The sequence below is a fragment of the Peromyscus californicus genome, unplaced genomic scaffold (assembly GCF_007827085.1).
Source record: "Peromyscus californicus insignis strain IS unplaced genomic scaffold, ASM782708v3 Scaffold_7__1_contigs__length_154581171, whole genome shotgun sequence".
Lineage (NCBI taxonomy): Eukaryota > Metazoa > Chordata > Mammalia > Rodentia > Cricetidae > Peromyscus > Peromyscus californicus.
Window position 1 is genome coordinate 110,048,018 of NW_026294595.1, and position 19,697 is coordinate 110,067,714.

The following is a 19,697-nucleotide window of genomic DNA, read 5'->3' on the forward strand; positions in this document are numbered from 1 at the left end:
ACGACTGTGGGTCTCACAAGTTTAAGAAAACAGCATCTAAGAGGGCGGAGACAGGCAGAGCTCTGTGACTCTAAGGTCAACCTGGTCTATACAGCAAGTTCCAGGACAACTAGGGCTACATGGTGAAACTCTGTCTCAAAAATGAAAAGAAAGGAAGAAAAAGAAGAAAAGAAAAGAAAGAAAACTGTCTGCTCTACCACCTTCCTTGGGTTTAGCTCCTTAAGGATACCAAAAATAAAAAATAAAAATAAAAAATCAAATTGCACCATTCACCCATGTCTATCAGCCTTTAGAAAAGATTTTTCCATTTTTGGTGGGTTTTTAACTTTATTTGGTATATTCGGTTTGGTACCACTGACCTATTTAGAAACTTGTTGAAAATTTTGGGCCCTTCTCAGACTATAAATATATGAAATAAAAAATATCTAGCATGAAAAAAAAATAAAGTTCACTGACATTTTAATTAGCACTAAAATAATTTGTACTAAAATAACACATATTTTTACTAACAAATTTTAAATGCGTTAGGCACTATGGAATAAATTGGAAAACATCTGTGATTTCTACTAGTAACAAAGCCACAGATCTAGTCAACTGTGACCTGTGACCTGTAACCTCCATTTACAACTGGAAAGAATGTCACAATTTGGGTAGCTGCTTTTTTTTAAAAAAAAAAAAAAAAAAAAAACAGGTTCAAGGAATTGAGTCAAATGCCAAGTTAAAAATCCAGATTTTCTTTTCCTGGGTGTGGTGGCTCATGCCTTTAATCTTAGCACTTAGGAGACAGAGGCAGACAGAACTCTGTTGAGTTCCAGGCCAGCCTGGTCTATATACTGAGTTCCAGGTCAGCCAGAGCTAGTGAGACCCAATCTCAAAAAAAGAAGAGGAGGAGGAGAAAATATGAATTTTTTTAAAGATTTTAATCCATGGAATTGTAACTTGAAAAGACCCCGCTTACAATGGAGTCTTGTTTTTATCACCTACTAATGACAAGATTTTTTTAAAAGTGTCTAAATTTTGTACATGCAGAATTATCTTTCCAGCCTGGAAGTTGCAATCGCAAATACCATAGCGCTAATCCTTTGATGTACAAAAACTTCCAGCACTTGTATTTATAGTCATCACTCCCCACTTGTCTGCAATAGCACAGTGATTAGGCATCAAGTATGCATTCCTTCTTTTCACCACACTGGAATGTGTCCCTGTTTATCTATCTGCATAGTATATGGATGTGTGGTTTTCCTTTCAAATTCTGTTCCTTCACCTGCCACCATCCACCTTTCTCCCTCTAATGCTCAGTTGCCTCAGTTTACCCCTTTATGAAGCTTGATGACAGAAACTGTTGATCTTTGGAAATGCCTTCCCTTGAATTCCTGCAGGCTCACCCTGTTCTCTGTCGAGACTCCCGCCCCCCTCATTCCTCCATCCTGCCCCTACCTGCACCACCCACCATAAGCCCTGGTCCCTTTTCCGGTTTTTTTTTTTTTTTTTTTTTTTTTTTTGGTTTTTCGAGACAGGGTTTCTCTGTGTAGTTTTGCGCCTTTCCTGGAACTCGCTTTGGAGACTGGGCTGGCCTCGAACTCACAGAGATCCGCCTGCCTCTGCCTCCCGAGTGCTGGGATTAAAGGCGTGAGCCACCACCGCCCGGCCCTGGTCCCTTTTAACAACAATGTGAACCCTGTGCTATGAGATATCATTTCCAAACTATTTCAGTGACAAGTTCTAGATAAATCTAGAAAAGAAACTTTTTATTTTTTTATTTTTAGGACATGGTTCACAAAGATATTTCTATCGTCCACCTTAAATTTTTAATTCCACAGCTGTGTCCATTAGTAATTTTAGTATGTATCAATTTATATGTAATTACTAACAACCCAAATAATATGTCATTTCTGATGATATATTGTGTTACATTGTGATATCACAATAACAGTTATGGGAAAATTATTCAGTATTGAAACCCAATAGTACTGTGTTTTGAAACACAAACAGTACTAAACACAGAGAATATAGTTCAAAATTCCCTTGATGTTTTCTTTCTATAAATTGCACTTCAGCAATGATTTTTCACACAAATAATTTCTTGGCAATCACTAACATCCTCTTCCCTCCGCATAACTCTGTTCCCTGATCACAGAGGAGTCAGGCTCCATTATGCCAGGCTGGTGCACAGGGTTTAAAAAAAAAATCTGAAAACACAACTCCTTTTTTTGTGTAGCTACACTATTCTTAGGTGTGTACCTGAAGAAATCCAATTCAGCACACAAGAGAAGTTTCTAGACATCCATGTGTGTTGGGGTACTTTCCAATAGCCAGGATGTGGACCTAGCCTCACTAAAGCAAACAGTATATAAATACAGTAGAGTACTGTTTGACGGTGAAGAAGAACAGCGTGTTTGTCATTTTTCAGGAAAATGAACGGAACTAGAGATCACCGTGAGTCATATGTGGAATCCACACTCTAAAAATGCTTACCTGAAGACAGATGAGGCACTATTCTGGGAACTGAAAGGGGACCAGTAGGAAAGAGGAGAAAGAGGACAATAGATGGGGGTAAATGGGACAAATAAGATCAAAGTACATGACAGACATGCATGAAAATTTCATAAGGAAGCCCATAATTTTGTACAGTTAGTGTACATTAATAAAAACCAGGTAGAGTATTTGTGTACTAATGGCTAACAGTTCTCAGAAGGTGCAATGTTTAGCTGCTAGGAAATAGAAGGACTCACCTTTTCCCTGTTCTACTCGACATGCAACCTAGGGCATCTCAAAGTAGGCAAATGCTCTAGCCCTGAGCGACATCCCCAACCTTCTGACTATTTACTGAAAAAAGAGTTCAAGCCAGCATCCTCACATTTCTGTATCTAATTTACGTAACATGATTTCTGATTGCTCCATCTCGTTATTTGATTTCTAGTATTGTACAAGTTTCCAGAAACACAGATTTTTTTTTTAAACCATGAGTTCTGCTAACTGCTGTTGTGATCCTGAATATTCTAATTGTTATTTTTCTTGCCCTGTCTTTTGAGCTGTTATTGTGCCACGGTCTGAACTACACAGATTTGAATTAGATCAAATAAATTCTCACCATATTACATTTTCCCAGTTCAAGTCAAAGTATTCTCTTTCTTGTGGGGGAAATGAGGAGAATACCATATAATCAAGAGGGGAGGGAAGGAAGAAAGGAAGGAAAGAAGGAAGGAAGGAGGGAGGGAGGGAAGGAAGGAAGGAAGGAAGGAGGGAAGGAGGGAAGGAAGGAGGGAAGGAGGGAAGGATGGAAGGGAAGGAAGGAGGGAAGGAAAGGAAGAAAGGAAAGGAAAGAAGGAAGGAAGGAGGGAAGGATAGACTTCCCATAAACATTCAAGGTTTTGCTTGAAAAGTCCTTTTTTGATTTATGGATCAAAACATGCTTTTACTTCATATGCTAGTAGTAAGGATGATGCTTTAATTACACACAAAATGAATATAATATTCCTATTACCCAGAGAGCTTTGAATAAATATCTCTGTAATAAATTCAAACTCCCCAAATCATTTAAACATACTCATGCGTGTGTGTGTGTGTGTGTGTGTGTGTGTGTGTGTGTGTGTGTAACCTAAGCCTAATGAAGAATCCAATTAAATTTATGACTAAGAAATAAGTTAGATTGTAAACGTAGATTGCAGGTCCCTCGCCTGTCTGCTGTTTTGCATTTTTCCAGGTGTATAACTGTGCATCATACCCATTTCTGAAACAAATAGAAACTACAGAAATCGTATTTCATAGGAGTATGTAGCAACCTAGGGAGGGTTCTGTTCACATGAGCCTAAGCCATGCTTGGCTCAAGCAGAGGGCAGCACCAATGGGGCTGTGTTCTGACAGGAGGAGGTAAGACTGAGTGACCTGATGATCACCAGTCCTGGCCACCCTGTCTCCACTCTGCTCTTCTTGGAGCATTTTCAGAACTTGTATTTCTGAGGCACTCCACTCTCAACCCAAACAAGAAGAATTTCAAAACTTGGATTGTTTTCTTTGGATCCCTTCCAAGGGACTGTAAAAAATAAATGTATACAGCCTGATGAATGCCTCTGTTTGGCAGTCTCTGCCCTACATCTCCTCTACCCCCATTACTGCCCCTCATTAAATGTGAAGATAGACCCAAAAGGAAAAATACATTAGATCAATAAAATGCATGCACAGGATGAGCTGGTTATTAATGACAGCGGTCACTTTTGAGTGTTTCAGCCTGCCTTGGCAGTGTACCTGGAGTGATTATGTTTTAAGTTATTGTTTCTCTCTAGGACATCTGTCCCAGTGACTCAAAGAGGAAAAAAAAAGTAAAAGCCTCTTCTCCTCAGGCAGAACACTCTATAGTCTTTTCAACAGGCACTGTAGCTGGCTCGTAAAATTTCCCAGTCTCCAAAAATCTGAAAGAAGAAAATGGTTCTCTATAAAGGCAGCTATGTTGTGTATCATTGCCTAATTAACATCCTTATCCCATTTAGAACAAAATGCAAGATTGAAGATTTAATGTTGAAAAATATTAGAATTAGCTACCCCAATAATCTGATTAATTAAATTATCTCATTGAAGAGCTCAGATAATTATTCTCTTCTCCTATAGCCTTTCTTGGCTGTAGAAAAGGCCTAGCTGTTCCCTTATGGACCAAGCATTATTCACCAAAGCTGAGTGCCACCCACTCCCTTCTTTACCTCTCTCCCATTCACTAGACTGTAGCATATGCAAGCTTTTATCATTTGTGTTTAATTTAAGTTACACACAGGCCTAAGAAAATCAAGTGGTGCAATAAACTTAGGAAATAAATAAGCCTTACTTGAATTTACCTTTAAATGACACTCTTACATTGGCTTCTTTATACAATGAAGATAAATTAAAAGAGCAAGAGTTCCTATGGACAAACGTGATTGGATACCATCTAAATGACCTAAAGAACGAGGAATTTATACCTCTTGCAGCAAAACATCAGCTGCTGAGGCTTGGCTCAATCAGAAATCCTTGAGTCATCAGGTACTCAGGTACTCCTCATCTTTCGGGTCTCTTATGAGTTCAGGTTGACTGTGCACCCTAAGCATGGGCTTCCTATCCATATATCCATACCTACCTCTGTGAAAGTCCCTGATTTATGACTCTTTATAAGAGTGAAGAGTGTAAAGGTCCCCTAAACCACTCCTTCAGCCCCACCAACTATTCTTTCCATTATTCTTATCATGTATTGTCAGAATTACACCATACAACAGAGGCCACACTGACTACCTCCATGGAGATGACAGCATGAGAAGATACTAGATTTATTTTCCAGGGTTGGGAGGAGACTATTGGAACCAAATACAATGTTCTATTGGCAAGGAGAAACAGAAGGAAGAGAAAGAAAGTATAGGGTTGCTGATACATCTGTCAACAATAAGGCTTAGGGCTGAAATTGATTTTCTTAGAAGAGGGAATGACTTTGTATCTCCCCTACTCTCTCAGTTAGGCTCTTTAATATCACTGGAATCTATAATCAAGAGAGTTTTGTGTTTTCAGTGGGACAACAGTGAATTCAAAGCATTCTTGGTAACCTGGATTGCTCTCATAGGTGCAGCTGTGAGGTCATATGCCCTGAAAGAGTGTCACAGAATTGAAAGTTAGCAAAAAATAGTGTCCATCTCCATGTATTGAAGGGAACAGTATTCACAGAAGGAGAAGACCAAGTTGACAGGTGCATCCCATTCTGAAAGCATGTCACTTTGAAGGGAAACATCAAAACAATGATAAGCATAAAGGTGGACGGCTCCTTGCCAGGCTTTAAAACATGAGAAATTCCTGAGAAGGTTGTATTAGTAGCGAAACTGTTAATTTTCAGTGTCTGGTCTTTTCTCTCCCTGGATGCCTTAGTAATCAGAGTCAACGCTTGGGTGGTTGTAGCCAGCACAGCCACAAGAGACGACAGCAAGCGAGGTACTGCAGACTGACTTGAGGCACCATTATAAATCTATCCGGGATGGAACTGCAGCTTGGAGTTTGGTCGCAAAGTTAGAGTGAATTGCATAGAGTGTTCTTGGCCAGGCAGAGATGATATCAAGCAATAGTTTTAGAAATACCAAGGTGTAGCACAATTCTTAGAAGGTCTTATCAACGAAAACAAACCTGGAGCCAGGTATTGGGGTGAATGCTGGAAGATCAGAGAAGCAGAACAAACCACAACCACCTCACCTTGTCAGTTCCTCAGCTGATCCTGTTTCCTCAGACTGGAAGTTTCTGAGTCCTCATCCAGAATGGATCTCAGCTGAACTGCTGCTCGAAAGCCTAAAAGCTTAACCAGCCAAAAGCTTCTAGTTTCTGGTCTTCGTGCCTTATATTTTCTCCATCACTCCCTGGGATTAAAGGCATGAGTCACCATGCTTGGCTGTATTCTTGAACACACAGAGATCCAGGTAGATCTCTGCCTCTGGAATGCTAGGATTAAAGGCATGTGCTACCACTGCCTATCCTCTATGTTTAATATTGTGGCTGTTCTGTTCTCTGACCCCAGATAAGTTTATTAGCGTGCACAGTATTTCAGGGAACACAATACCACCACACCAAGGGTTGAAAGATTCAGAACACATCTTTAGTCCATAGCTCCAGTCATATGGAAATATAGTGGAATGATGTGGTATATGGAGAAAAATAAACTATTTCAGGGATGAAAGTAAAGTAAGACTTTAGGGAGGAAAAGAGAAGAATGGAAATTATAACACATCCAAGAAACACAATAGGAATTCCAAGAAATGGGAAGATTGAGGATATGGATTTTTCTCAAAATATGCTTTCTTTGGGACACTTCCATTTCTTATAAAAATGTTCATTTTAAGAATGAACAAGAAATTTACTTTGGGGGGATTTTGCAGGCTGTAGGTGCTGGATGGTAAACACAGTCTTTAATGTTTTCAGATTTTTTTCATCTCACAAATCCACACTTTTCATAAAATACATTCAATTCCCTCTAATTGTTCTTTGAATGACGAATGTATTTATTCACAGAAATATTTCAAAAAGTGCTTTGAATCATTTATGACACAGCACTCCAGTTTTCCTAAGTTACTCCCGACATAAAATAACGTCTCTGCTTTTGAAGAAAACAAGAAAACAGTTTATTGTGAGTGAGATATGAGTAAGCCTGCCCCAGGAACAGAGGCCCAGGCTATCCAAAGGGGTACGTTACACTACAGAAAAGGTTGTAAGATGTTTTGAAGTCACCAAACAAATGGAAAGCATTAATAGGCACATGTACCAAATTCAAGGGCAGTTATGGGAGCCTAGTGGAGCAGGATACAGTAAGGGAGTGATCTCTGTCATGGGTCCAAATGTCATCTCATGCAATTCTTTGCATTCAGGTTGGTGAAGACCCGGAGGTCTGGAGATACTGGTATCAACTTGTCACAGCTTGTGAGGTCTGACAGAGAAGGGAAGGTAACTAAAACCAGTTCTAGGATTCTTAGGAAGCTGAGGCAGAAAGATTGAAATAAGGTCTACATAGTATGATCCCCCTAGTGTTCGCGCGCGCATGCGCACACGCGCACACACACACACACACACACACACACACACACACACACACACAAAGTAAAGGTAATTGACTACTGATGGTCCTAAAAGAGCCTATATTAATTTTGACTTTGTCCATCTCTCTACAACCATGGCATGTATGGCCAGCCAAGACCAAGTTCTCTGCAACATCTTATGGTACCAGAAATTTGGGAGTACTCCACCTATGGTGGCAAATGTTACCATAGAAATCAGGGTCCCGTCTCAGGGTTCACGGTCATGTTAATAACAGAATTTAAAAATGGACTCAGAAGAAAGCTTGAGGACAATTTTTACTAGAGTTTAAATCAACAACTACCAGCTGTAGGGACAAGCAAGCTGTAAACCTCATCAGCTGCCCTCAAGGAGGGAGATGAAGAAGAGGAAGAAGAGAGAAAATATTTGCAGGGATATTTTCCATGTCAGGGTGGAGGGTGGGGATGAGATAACTTTTATAACAAAATAGTGAGAAATCCCAGAGTGCCCCAGAGAACATGCCCAGGTTTGCCAGCTGAGATAAAAATAAAAAGGGAATGTTACACTTCAGAAAAGTAGGCAGGCTTAACAAAAAGTGTTATGGACAATGTAGATAGAAGTCGAACACTATGCCATAGTGTTGGTGTTGTTAGTAACACATCTTTCACAACTGTCTTAAGTTTCCTGTTGCTTTGATAAATACCCTGGTAAAAGCAACGTAAAGGAGCAAAGACTTATTCTGCATCACAGATCAAGGGCACAGTTAATCGTGGTAGGGAAACTGAGTGGCAGAAACTTGAAGCAATTGGTCACAGGGCAACCACAATCAGGACAAGAAGGATGAGTTCAAAGTGCTACTCAGCTTCCTTTATCCCAGGATCCCAGCCTGGTGTAGATGTAATTCTAAACGGTCTTATTAAATAAGAAACACAGAGCCAAATAGAGTTAAAAGCCCAGAGATCAAGCAGCAGCCAAGAGCTAAGACCACCTTATCTTACCACTCGATGCTGTTCTTCCCCTGAGAGAGAGACCTTCTTCCTGTGACCTGTCCTTTTATTGCCTTTCTGTTCTGCCTTCTCATTGGTTCTAAACCCAACCACATGACTTCTTCATCACTGCCTTTCTATACAGACCTCCAGGTCTCTATGGTTGGTACTGGGATTAAAGGCATGTGTCACCATACTGGCTATATCCTTGAACACACAGAGATTTTGCCTGCCATGTGATCGGATTAAGGGCGTGTGCTACCACTACCAGATTTCTGCTTAATGGCTTGCTCTTAGCTCTGATCCTAAGGCAACTTTATTAACATACAAATAAAATCACATTTCAGCACAAATAAAATATCACCATAGCCTGGGGATGATGATGTATTAGTCAGGATTCTCTATCGTAACAGCACTTATAGTTATATGAGTATAAGTATATACATATATAATATATAAGTATATACATATATATATATACATATATATATAAATGACTTACAGGCTGTGGTCCAGCTAACCCAACAATAGCTTCCTATGACAGAATGTCCAAGAATCCAGTAGTTGTTCAGTCCACAAGTCTGGATATGTCAGCTGGTCTTCAGTATATGTCTGAATCCCAAAGAAGTAGGCTCTAATGCCAGTGAAGGAATGGACTTGCTAGAAAGGGCAGGAAGAAGCGGGCAGAGAAAGAGAGCTTCTCTCTTCCATGTCTTTATATAAGCTTCTAGTAAAGGGTGTGGCTCAGATTAGAGGTGGATTTTCCTACCTCAAAAGATCTGGATTAAAAATGTGTCTTCTGCCTCAAAGATCCAGATTAGAAGTGCATCTTCCCACTCCAAATGATTCAATTAAGCAGAAAACAAAAAAAAGTCCCTCACAGGTATGTCCAGTCATTTTGGGGTTTTAATTAATTCCAGATGTAGTCAGGTTGACAACCAAGAATAGCCATCTCAGATGCTATGTGCAGTCGATGGGTCTTCTCACCTCAATTAGCAAAATGAAGGTAATTCCCCACATGCATGCCCAGAGGTCCATCTCCCAGGTGATTTTAGAGTCTGTAAAGCTGGCAATTAGCACTAGCCATCAGGATAACAGCACATGTACAGCCCTGCCCTGTTCTTTCATACCAATGCTGTTTTGTGCAGGAACAAACCTTTTGATGAATTAATCTTACGATTATTTCAAGTCTTTATTTCCCATAGTTCAGAAGTTTAGGGATAACAACAGTGTTAATTTGCACTCCTCCCTGCTCCCATGTGTCCTTTATGCAGCGGAGATGACGGGGACAGTTTTGCAGGGACAGTAAACTTTGAGGCAATCATAAATGGATTATCCAGCGTCAGGATTTTCCAGGTTGTTCTGTCAGCCGTTTTTTGTCTTTGCAAATACATTTGTGTGTCTAAATGCCCTAATTTTTCTAGTAAAGAAAAGTGATTATGCAAATGTACTTAATCAGCCTTTCAGTGCCTTTGCGGGAGCTGTGTAGCACTGTGAAGAGTGTCGTCCGTTTGTTATGCTAATGGTCGGGTATCATGCCATGCATATGAAATAAAATTAAGCCAGTTGGCCTAATCCCATTTCCTTCCCCCTGTGTGTCTCCACAAGGCAGATGTTGTCCATTTCAAAGTCATTTCGACAGTTTTTATCAACAAGCCGTCTTTCAATTGGCTGTAAAAGGAAGATCCAAAAGGGCAAAGGAGAGAAAACATGCCTGTACTCCCAATGCTAAGGAGGGTGAGGCAGGAGGGATTTTTAATTTGATGCTAGCCTAGACTACAGGGTGAGACTATGACTTAAAATAATTAAATAATAAATGAATAAATAAGCCGGGTGTGGTGGCACACGCCTTTAATCCCAGCACTCAGGAGGCAGAGACAGGTGGATCTCTGTGAGTTCGAGGCCAGCCTGATCCACAAAGTTACACAGAGAAACCCTGTCTCAAAAAACCAAAAAGAATAAATAAATAAATAAATAAATAAATAAATAAATAAATAAAACAAAACATACCAGTTTGTGATCAGAGAAACTTTTGACATGGAAATAAAAGTCTTCAACTTGTATGTTTAGTAAAAGACTTGTTTCAAAATCAAAATGTATTTGTTATTAATCTTTTAAAAACATTTCTATCAAGAAATTGGTGACTACCTGGACTAAAGAGATGGTTCGATGGTCAAGAGCACTTATTTCTCTTGTAGAGGAACCAGGTTCAGGTCCCAGCACATACATGACAACTCATAATCCACTACCTTAACTCTAGTTCCAGGGCATTCAATATCATCTTCTAACCTCTTCAGGTACAATGCATATATGTCCACATTAAATGAATGAATAAATAAATATTTTTTTTAATTAGTGACTTTTCTTAACTTCTTAAGGGAAAAAGAAGCTGTTCTGCCCTCAGACCTCTCATGTGTCTTCATTATCATAATTTCATAAGTTTGCAACAGAGATCTCACTCTGGATCCCTGTCATGAGAATCCTTCCTCAGAAACATAGACAGACGTCCAAAATTATTGAATCACAATCAGTTCACAAGCTACATCAGTTTTGCTGACTGTAATTTGCCGAGTAGCCTTAATTTCCTATGATGGCTGGACATTGGCCACTGGCACTCCTTTTATTCCAGTCTTGACTAATGATATTAACTCTCAGGTCATATACTACCCATCACACAGTAAGTCTCTCTGTACATGTGTGTATATGGAGATTACAGAATGGCCACAAGAGGGTGAAGAAGGCTCAGTAGAGTTCAAGGAGTTCAAAGGACCTTATTAAGAGACAGAAGCAGGAGGCTGATACAGATGCAAAGAGGGTTTATGTGGGAGTTAGGTAGCAAACTCTGTTGGCAGTATGCTGGAAGTGCTGATGTAAAGAGTAAAGCATAGAGTCAGAGGGAACCCAGGTTGGTCAAGCTGCTCAGGTGAGATGTGGGATCATGGAAGCCATGATGATAAATTACAAGGCCCAGTCCATGTGACTGAATGGACACATGGCAAGTCAAATGGGCCACCTCAACCATGGAGACTGAGCCAAGCTGAAGCTCCTGAGATAGTTGAGTATCCTCTGCCAGTTTATTCCTGGAGCATATACCAAGTCAAGTCAGCAGGATCTGTAGGCAAAATATTCTGTCCTAGCAGCCAGTTCCCAAATAACCACACAGAGACTTATTATTAATTATAAATGTTTGGCTGATAGCTTAGGCTTGTTTCTAACTGGCTCTTATAACTTAAACTAATCCATTTCTATTAATTTACTTGCTGCCACATGGCTCATAGCTTGTTGCCTCATTTTGTACATGTCCTGCTTCCTCTGAGCCTGGCTGATGACTCCACCCTTCTTCATCCCAGAGAGTTCTCCCTGTCCACAAGTCTCGCTTAACCCCTTCCTGCCCAGCTGTTGGCCATTTAGCTGTTTATTAAACCAATGAAAGCAACACATCTTCACAGTTTACAAAAAGATTGTTCCACAACAAGGGTTATTGTCATCATGGTGTTAAGTGCCCTCCTTTTTATGAAGCCCAAGCCTTGTATTCTTTCTCAGTCTGGTGTGTTCAATAGATTCTGGTGTCTGGTTTTACTGATACGGTTTTGATACACACATCTGCTTATGGATCCCAAGTTCATGTTAATAAATTCATAGGCTAACACCCTTTTCACAGTTAAGAATAAACTATGTATCATGCTCTGTTTCATGGGGGTGTTGGACATACAGTGGTATTCACATGCCAATCAAGATACAGAGGCATTCTGCCCCTGCATCTGTACTCAAACTGGAGTCAAAGGCTGTCTGTAAACTGGAGTCTCTCAGGACAAGACACAACCTGAAGCCACCATTTTGCCCAATATGGAGTTAACATAGAATGGAGAACAGTCTAATCTCACCGGTTCCCTTCAGGTCCTCAATCCATGTGATTTTTGTTAAAAGAATCCAGACAAGACACTCAGATAACAATGCAGAAGATGAGTGGAGCTTATTAAAAGGTAAAGGACAGAGGACAGAAGGAAGCACTCTCCAGATGGGAAGGCAGTAGTCTGAGCAACCCAAGTGACAATCTCTACTTTTTAGATATACTTTGTATTGCTTTTTTAAAAGTCTCTGGAAGAAACAGCTTTCCTCGGAATTGTTTTCTGTCCAGGTGATTGACATGGCCACTTGGGTTCATTCCGAAAGGAGGGACTAGGTATGTCTTTCTTCTTTACTAGAAAGCCTCTAAACGCATAGTAATCTTAGGATATTTTGGGCAGTTCAGAAAGTTTTATCTCCACTCAGGATCAGAGATATGACTAAGAATTCATTCTTTTGACCAAAAAAGGTGGGGGTGAGGAGGGCATCACATACTAGAGCAGATTTAAAATAACTAAAGAAAGAAAAAATAGAAAACAAACCTATACAAATAGCCATATTTTACTAGGAGTTAGTAGCCCTCCCTAAGAGGCCTTCTTCACAAAGCCTGCTCCGCCCTCCTCCTCCTCCTTTTGTCTGACCTATTTATCATTTAACATGGTATTTTAAAGTGTTGAGGGGAAATTGGGATGCTTTCTCCTTCTTTCACTGCTATTTCAAATTCTGAGGGGCAGTCATCGTACTTGCCCCTTCCTCAGAACCATTGTGCTTAACAAGGACTTGGGAGGTTGGGCCCAAAACTAATTATGAGGGTGTTGGTGGTGCCTGCTCACTCCTAACTAGCTACACAGCAGCTTCGCTAGGTTACTTCAGCTGTGCTCACAAGTACCAATTTTATACAGTTTTCCTGGTCTTCTTGGTGTTGCTTGTGCTGTTGGTGTTGACTACACACAATCATTGGCACTTCCTGTGTTTCTTCTAAGACCTTCATAGTCTCTCTCTCTCTCTCTCTCTCTCTCTCTCTCTCTCTCTCTCTCTCTCTCTCTCTCTCCCTCTCCCTCTCCCTCTCCCTCTCCCTCTCTCCCCCCGGCATGTGGCTGTCCTACTGCCCCAGGTCACTTCATTGGACATACTAATTTTTCTGTACTGAGTTGTATTGGCTACATTGTTGGAAGTCAGTGAACCATAAACTGAAGGTTTAGTTTCTAAACCCTTGTTTCTATTGCATTTACCTGTGTATTCTTCCTATAATGGTGTCATACTGTCTTGATTGCTATAACTTGGTAGTAAATTCTAAAACTGGAAAGTGTGTTTTTTTCCACTTTGTTTATATTTTTTCAAGATTACTTTGGCTAATTAAGCCCCCCCACCCCCCACCCCCCCACCCCCGTATTGCCATGTGGTATTTGGGTCAGAATGTCAATTTCTGCAGCCAAATTTCTGTTGGATTTAATATGAATTAAAACCGTACACCAGTTTGGGGAGTTCTGCTGCCTTCACTTACTAAGTATCTTCCGTGAACAGAACTGTGGTTTTCTATGCATTCCCCCTGGAAACTGGGGTGACTTAACTGCTCTGCGACCCTTTCATTATCTGGAGTGGACTGTTTCTTATAAAAGAGTTATACCAGACACTTAATTTTTTTCAAGATTAACTGTTGACTGCAAAGGGCTGTAGTTGACTCCCAGTAAGCAGATAAGCAGTATGTGTCATTGTTACTATTACAACACCTTTCCCTTCCCCTCCTCTCCTTCTCTCCTCCTCTCCCCCCTTCTCCTCCCCCTTCTCTCCTCTGCCTCCTCTCTTCTCCCACTCCTCTCCTCCTTCTTCCCCCTCCTCTCTCCCCCTTCCTCCCCTCCCCTCCTTTCCCCCTCCCCTCCCCCTCCCCTCCTTTCCCCTCCCCTCTGTTCCTCCCCTCCCCTCCTCTCCCTTCCTTTCTCCCCTCTCCTCTCCTCTCCTCCCAGCCCACCACTAGGGAGCTCTGATGCTCCAGCAGTTTGTTTGCCAAAAGAGCTTTTGATGAAGCTCCTACCCCATACTTCCCTTGACTCAAGGGATTCTGGGATTTGTTTTACAGCTGGCCAGTTGGCTGGGAACTCCTCTGTAGAGATGTATCGCCAGGTGCTTCTGTCTGGATGTCGCTGTGTGGAGCTGGACTGCTGGAAGGGAAGGACTGCAGAGGAAGAGCCTGTCATCACCCATGGATTCACCATGACAACAGAAATATCCTTCAAGGTAGAATGAACGAAGTTGCTAAAAGGCAGCTCGGAGACCTGGCCCTATGGGGGGGGTAAAGCTTTCTCAGATAATGTTTGGGTTTTACAATGAAGTTCATAGGCTGAGAATCATCACTGTGTTTGAATTCAGAAGCTAAAATGCAGCAGTTTATCCTACTATCCAAATTCTAAAGTTGCTGGCTTAGGAAAGGAAATATCAAAGTTTTTGCTTGTTTTTTGTCCAGTCATTATTTTCTTGTATATTACTATTGTCAAATATACTTAAAATGAAGACTATACGTGGCTCTATAAATGTCCATCTATCCAAATCCCCCCTGCTCTTGTCTGTCAAGGGCAAAGGTGTTCAAGGACAGTATCGGCTCCTGAAACGAACCACTATGAAAAATTTGAATATTCTTCAAGTGAGAAAAATGAAGACTGTTTTTATGGGTTTATTTCCATACCCCTACGTCCTTTCTTCCTTTTAGCCTCTGCTTAGCCTCAGTTTCACCTAGTTGGGTTCTGTAAGAAAAAGTGGGACCAGGAGCCAGAGACAAGAGGCTGGGAATAGCCCACATGTCAGGGGTTCCTCCAACTGGCAACGGCAGAGAGGGTCCTGGCTTTGGGAGGAGTGGAAATGAACTGGCACTACACTTGAGCTGCTGGAAGATCACCCACCACCCTGCCTGTGCCCCACTTCTAGCCCTTAGAGTCTCTTGTGGGTTGCAATTCTGTTTTCTTTTTGAGATCCTGGGAACAGAATAAACATCTAGCACATTCTATGGCTTATTTCTTTTGAGCAGAGCGTTGGCTTCCCAGCCTTAGCCACTGAGTTCACTTGGAGTGACTCTTCCCATGTACTTGGCATATGAGTGGTTCTTTAGTCACATCTGTGAGCTCTTGGTCTCTGCTTGCTGAACGTCCTTGCCTGAACTCCTGCAGCCAGCTTCTCTACCATGTCCAAATACTGGCAGCTTTAGAGGCTTAAGGGTATCAGCCAGCCCAGAGGACTGTATTCCTCTGCCTGCTAGTGGATAGGGTAACCAGGAGGGCCAAAGAGGGCCCAGTTATACCCTCCAGACCACTACCCCTCTGGTCTTGCTCATGCGATTTGGACAGACATGGAAGTGGGGTGGGGGCAAGTAGTGGAAATGCTAGCCTGAGCTGTAGAAAAAATCAGCAGCAGGATTTTTTCTCCAAGAACCAGGTGAGGAAGGAACTAAGAATGCCAGATTCAGGCACTTCACTCAGAGTCCTGTAAGTGCAGTGCAGGGCCTATGTGAATGGCTCTTAAGTCTGGCACTTAGAGACAGACCCATCTTCCCTCACACAAGTCTAGTCCCTGCTCTGCACAATTGTAGTCTGCTTTCCCAGAGCCCGTGTGTAAGAGAACTTTATAATGGTGAGATTGGGAGCAAGGGATGGGGCCTTCTGCTCTCCATTATCTTCTCCTTGCTGTTCACTAACCCTGCCAGGCCAGCTGTATCTCCACACAGGTGTACTGAAGTTCTCCGCTTACCTCTTTGAAGTGCTCTCAAATGTCACCCCAGTAATGACTATTAGGACTTCTCTATTTCATCCTTCTGTAGTGGTGACCCCAAACCCTTCAGATAGAAATTCTCTCACCCTCTCACTCTGTGTTTTTAAATTTCCATGTGGTACTCAGTCACCTTGTGACATTCTGCTGAACTTCTTCGCCGTGTCTCTTGTTTACTGGGTCTCCTAAAATGTAATCCCCACAAAAAACAGGGCTCTTCATTCTGTGAGCCCATCTCCCCACGGTGCATTGAATTGAACCTGACACCGAGGAGGTGATCAATAAAGATTTGGAGTTTTGCCATCCTAGACCAATCAAAGTGTAGCCTCACATTCATGTCCATCGCCTTTCCTGTGTCCATTATGTAAGTGAAATCTGCTTCTCCATGGTTTCGTGTGAAATGCCACGTATCACATGTTGGTGGGCAGGGAAATGTTCCTCCCACTGTTTCCTGTGCATTTAGAAGTGGCTTTCCCAGTGTGACTAGATTCTGTTCAAGAGTCCAGTGCATGCGGCAGCAGCGACAGAAGCAGGGCACAAAATTTGTCATTTTTGTGTCACAGTGTTTATCTGCTCTCAGTTTATGTGTCCCAGAGCAGTGCCATGTGATGTACCTCACAAAGCAAGGATTCCTGTTGACATATGACACCTGCTTATTGTATGGACAGAAGTAAAATGTTATGTTCTAGGGAGGGAGATGCTGTAGGTCACCTTCTTTATGCCAGTCTGAGAGGGGGGGATGTTGTAGGTCAGCTTCTTTATGCCAGCCTGGGAGTGGGGAGGCTGTAGGTCAGCCTCTTTATGTCAGCCTTGGAGCTGTGGCCCAGCTCTGCTTCTTCTCCTCTGGATCTTTGTGTCTGTTTTGATGCCACCTTTCTTGGTCATTCTGATGGCTGCCCTCAAAATTCACCGTTTGGTCTTACTCTCTCCATTCACCACCAGTATCTTTCTTCTTTACACAGGACAGACACCGCATTTCCCACTCCATCCTAGGATTTTTCTCCCCTCATGCAGCTACTTTTAACCAGCTATATCCATGGAATAGAATGGAGAAAAGCATGTGATGGAAATGGATGAAATGGTCAGCCCAAGCATTTCTAAAAATAAGGCTTGATTTGCTGAAAGAAATAATTTAGGGTGTAGTTTTATATGGCTCTATCCATATTCCCCCTGCTCTTGTCTGTCAAGGGCAAAGGTGTCCAAGGACAGTTTGCTGATTGAAAGTTAGTCATTAATCTGTGTGCTCAGTAGGTGTGGTGGTTTAAAAGAAAATGACCCCCAAAAGGAGTGGCACTATTGGGACCATGTGGCTTTGTTGGAGTAGGTATGGTCTTGTTGGAGGAAGTGTGTCACAGTGGAGGTAGGCTTTGAGATCTCATGTATGCGCAAGCCATGCCCAGTGAGAAAGTCTACATCCTGTTGCCTGCATATCAGCATGTAGCAGCTACCTCTCCAGCACCATATCTTCCTGCACACTGCCATGTTCTGCCTTGATAATGGATTGAACCTCTGAACTGTAAGAGAGCCACCATAATTAAATGTTTTCTTAAAAGTTGCTGTGGTCGTGGTGCCTCTTCACAGCAATAGAAACCCTAACTAAGACAGTAGGTTACTGAATGCAGTTTTTTAAGTCTTGGATGAATAGGAAGCAATGGTACAGAATAGGACTTTAACACCCATGCAACTAATACAGCATGTATGAAAGAACGAAGCTTAAGAGCCTTTGCTAGTTTTCTGACCTTGAGTAAACATACATACCTTACAAAATATTTTCAAACATTAGAAAGAGCAAAAGTCACCCAGGAGGACTTCTAGAATTTTCAGTTGTAGCCAACTTAAAATAATAGACAAAATTCGGTAAAGTCTTATTTGGTGTGAAGATTTGATAAAGCTTTTTAACCAGCAGCTAAAATACTCTAAAAAGTATTGTAGAGATGGGGGACAGCTGGGCAGAGAGAGGAGGGAGAGGAAGATAGGTGGGAAAGAGAAAGAGAAGACAGATGTTGGGGTGCTGCTCTCCAGCTGACTGGTGGGCCAACTATGGGGCTCCAAGACCAGCTCTGACACTGCCAGCTGCAAGATCTTGGAAAATCTTCCCATCAGCCCAAACCTCATTCCTTATCAGCAAACAGGTGGTAATAGTGTACCCCTCCTGGGCTCACTGTAAATAGAAACTCAGCTCATGAGCCCATCCAGCATTCAGGGCTGACAGTAGAATTATTTCTCTGTAAAACTGGCGAGGGAAGTTTCAGTGTCCTGCCAGCTTGGCCTATGCCCACTAGGAAGGTGCCAGAAGCCCCATACCTATGTGGTAGTGAACACAAGACTGACTTGGTTGGGAGCACGCTTGCATCTACAACCTGTGTGCAAATGTATGAAATAAAAAAAAAAAAAAAGTTACATCCTGACATCACTTGCTTTTTATAGTGCACTTATTTTGATGGACTCAGCTGTGATAATAGGGTAAATTGATTATGTATGAAAAGCAATCTGTGAATTCACTTCTAAGAAACAGTAAGAGAGATTCTTGCTCTATGCACGCCCATCATTCTTAGAGGATGTATGCAAATGCAGTCCAGAATTAGAAAGCCTCATTTACACTCCAGGGCAAGGGAAATAGCTTAATGGTGTATCTATAAAGAAAGCGATGCGCCACACAGGAAAGGGAGAGGAGTCCGTGGGGAAGGTTTCAGTGTGAAGAATGAGAGCAGTAGTTACAGCTGGACAGGAGAAAATGTGCAAAGAGTAAATGTAAATAAAAGCAGCGTATGGGAGTGTGAAGTTTAAATTCTATGGATGGTGGAACACTTAAACAATAAACAAGGGGCCGGGGAGATGGCTCAGGGATGAAAGCACTGGCTTGTAGCTGGAGAGTTTCTCTCCAGCTCCCACCAAATGCCGCCAGTCCTAGAGCCCACTTATAAAATAAACACACCGACTCTTATATTATTTAAACTGCTCGGCCATTGCTCAGGCCTACCATTGTCTAGCTCTTACTCTTATACTAAGCCCATTTTTGTTAATCTATATATCGCCACGTGTTTCATGGCTTTACCTGTTGCCTCTACATAATGCTCCCTGGACAGCAGCTGGTGTCTCCCCTCCCTGCCTTCCTGTCCTTTCCTTTCTCTTCTCTGTTAGTCCCGCCTATACTTCCTGCCTAGCTACTGGCCAATCAGTGTTTTATTTATCAAACAATCATCCACAGCACTGGTTGTTCCTCCAGAGGACCTAGGTTTGATTCCCAGAACCCACACAACAGATCACAATTGTCTGTAATTATAGTTCCAGTGGATCTGATGCTGTCTTCTGGCCTCTATGGGTACTGCATGCACATGGTACACAGGCATACATGCAGGCAAAACACTCACACATATAAAATAAAAACCAAAAAATCTAACAAATAAATAAATAAATAAATAAATAAATAAATAAATAAATAAATAAATAAATGAGATTGTACTTCAATACCAGTTAAGTAAGAGAAACACTTTGGAAAAAGTAATGCTTAAATGCCCAGTGGTGAATATGCTTTTCAATCTGATCCTTTGTTCATTACTGTAGACAGTTTACAATGAAAAATAATTT

The 19,697-nt window shown here is 41.7% G+C and overlaps 1 protein-coding gene across 2 annotated transcripts in view; it reads left to right on the forward strand.

Moving 5' to 3' along the window:
- Window positions 1–19,697, forward strand: part of Plcb1 (phospholipase C beta 1) — a 714,140-nt gene that overhangs the window by 534,285 nt on the left and 160,158 nt on the right. For both annotated transcript variants that reach the window (XM_052724082.1, XM_052724081.1), the window contains exon 11: window positions 14,434–14,591. In XM_052724082.1, the coding sequence (XP_052580042.1) occupies window positions 14,434–14,591 (158 nt within the window). The remainder of the gene's footprint in view (window positions 1–14,433; window positions 14,592–19,697) is intronic.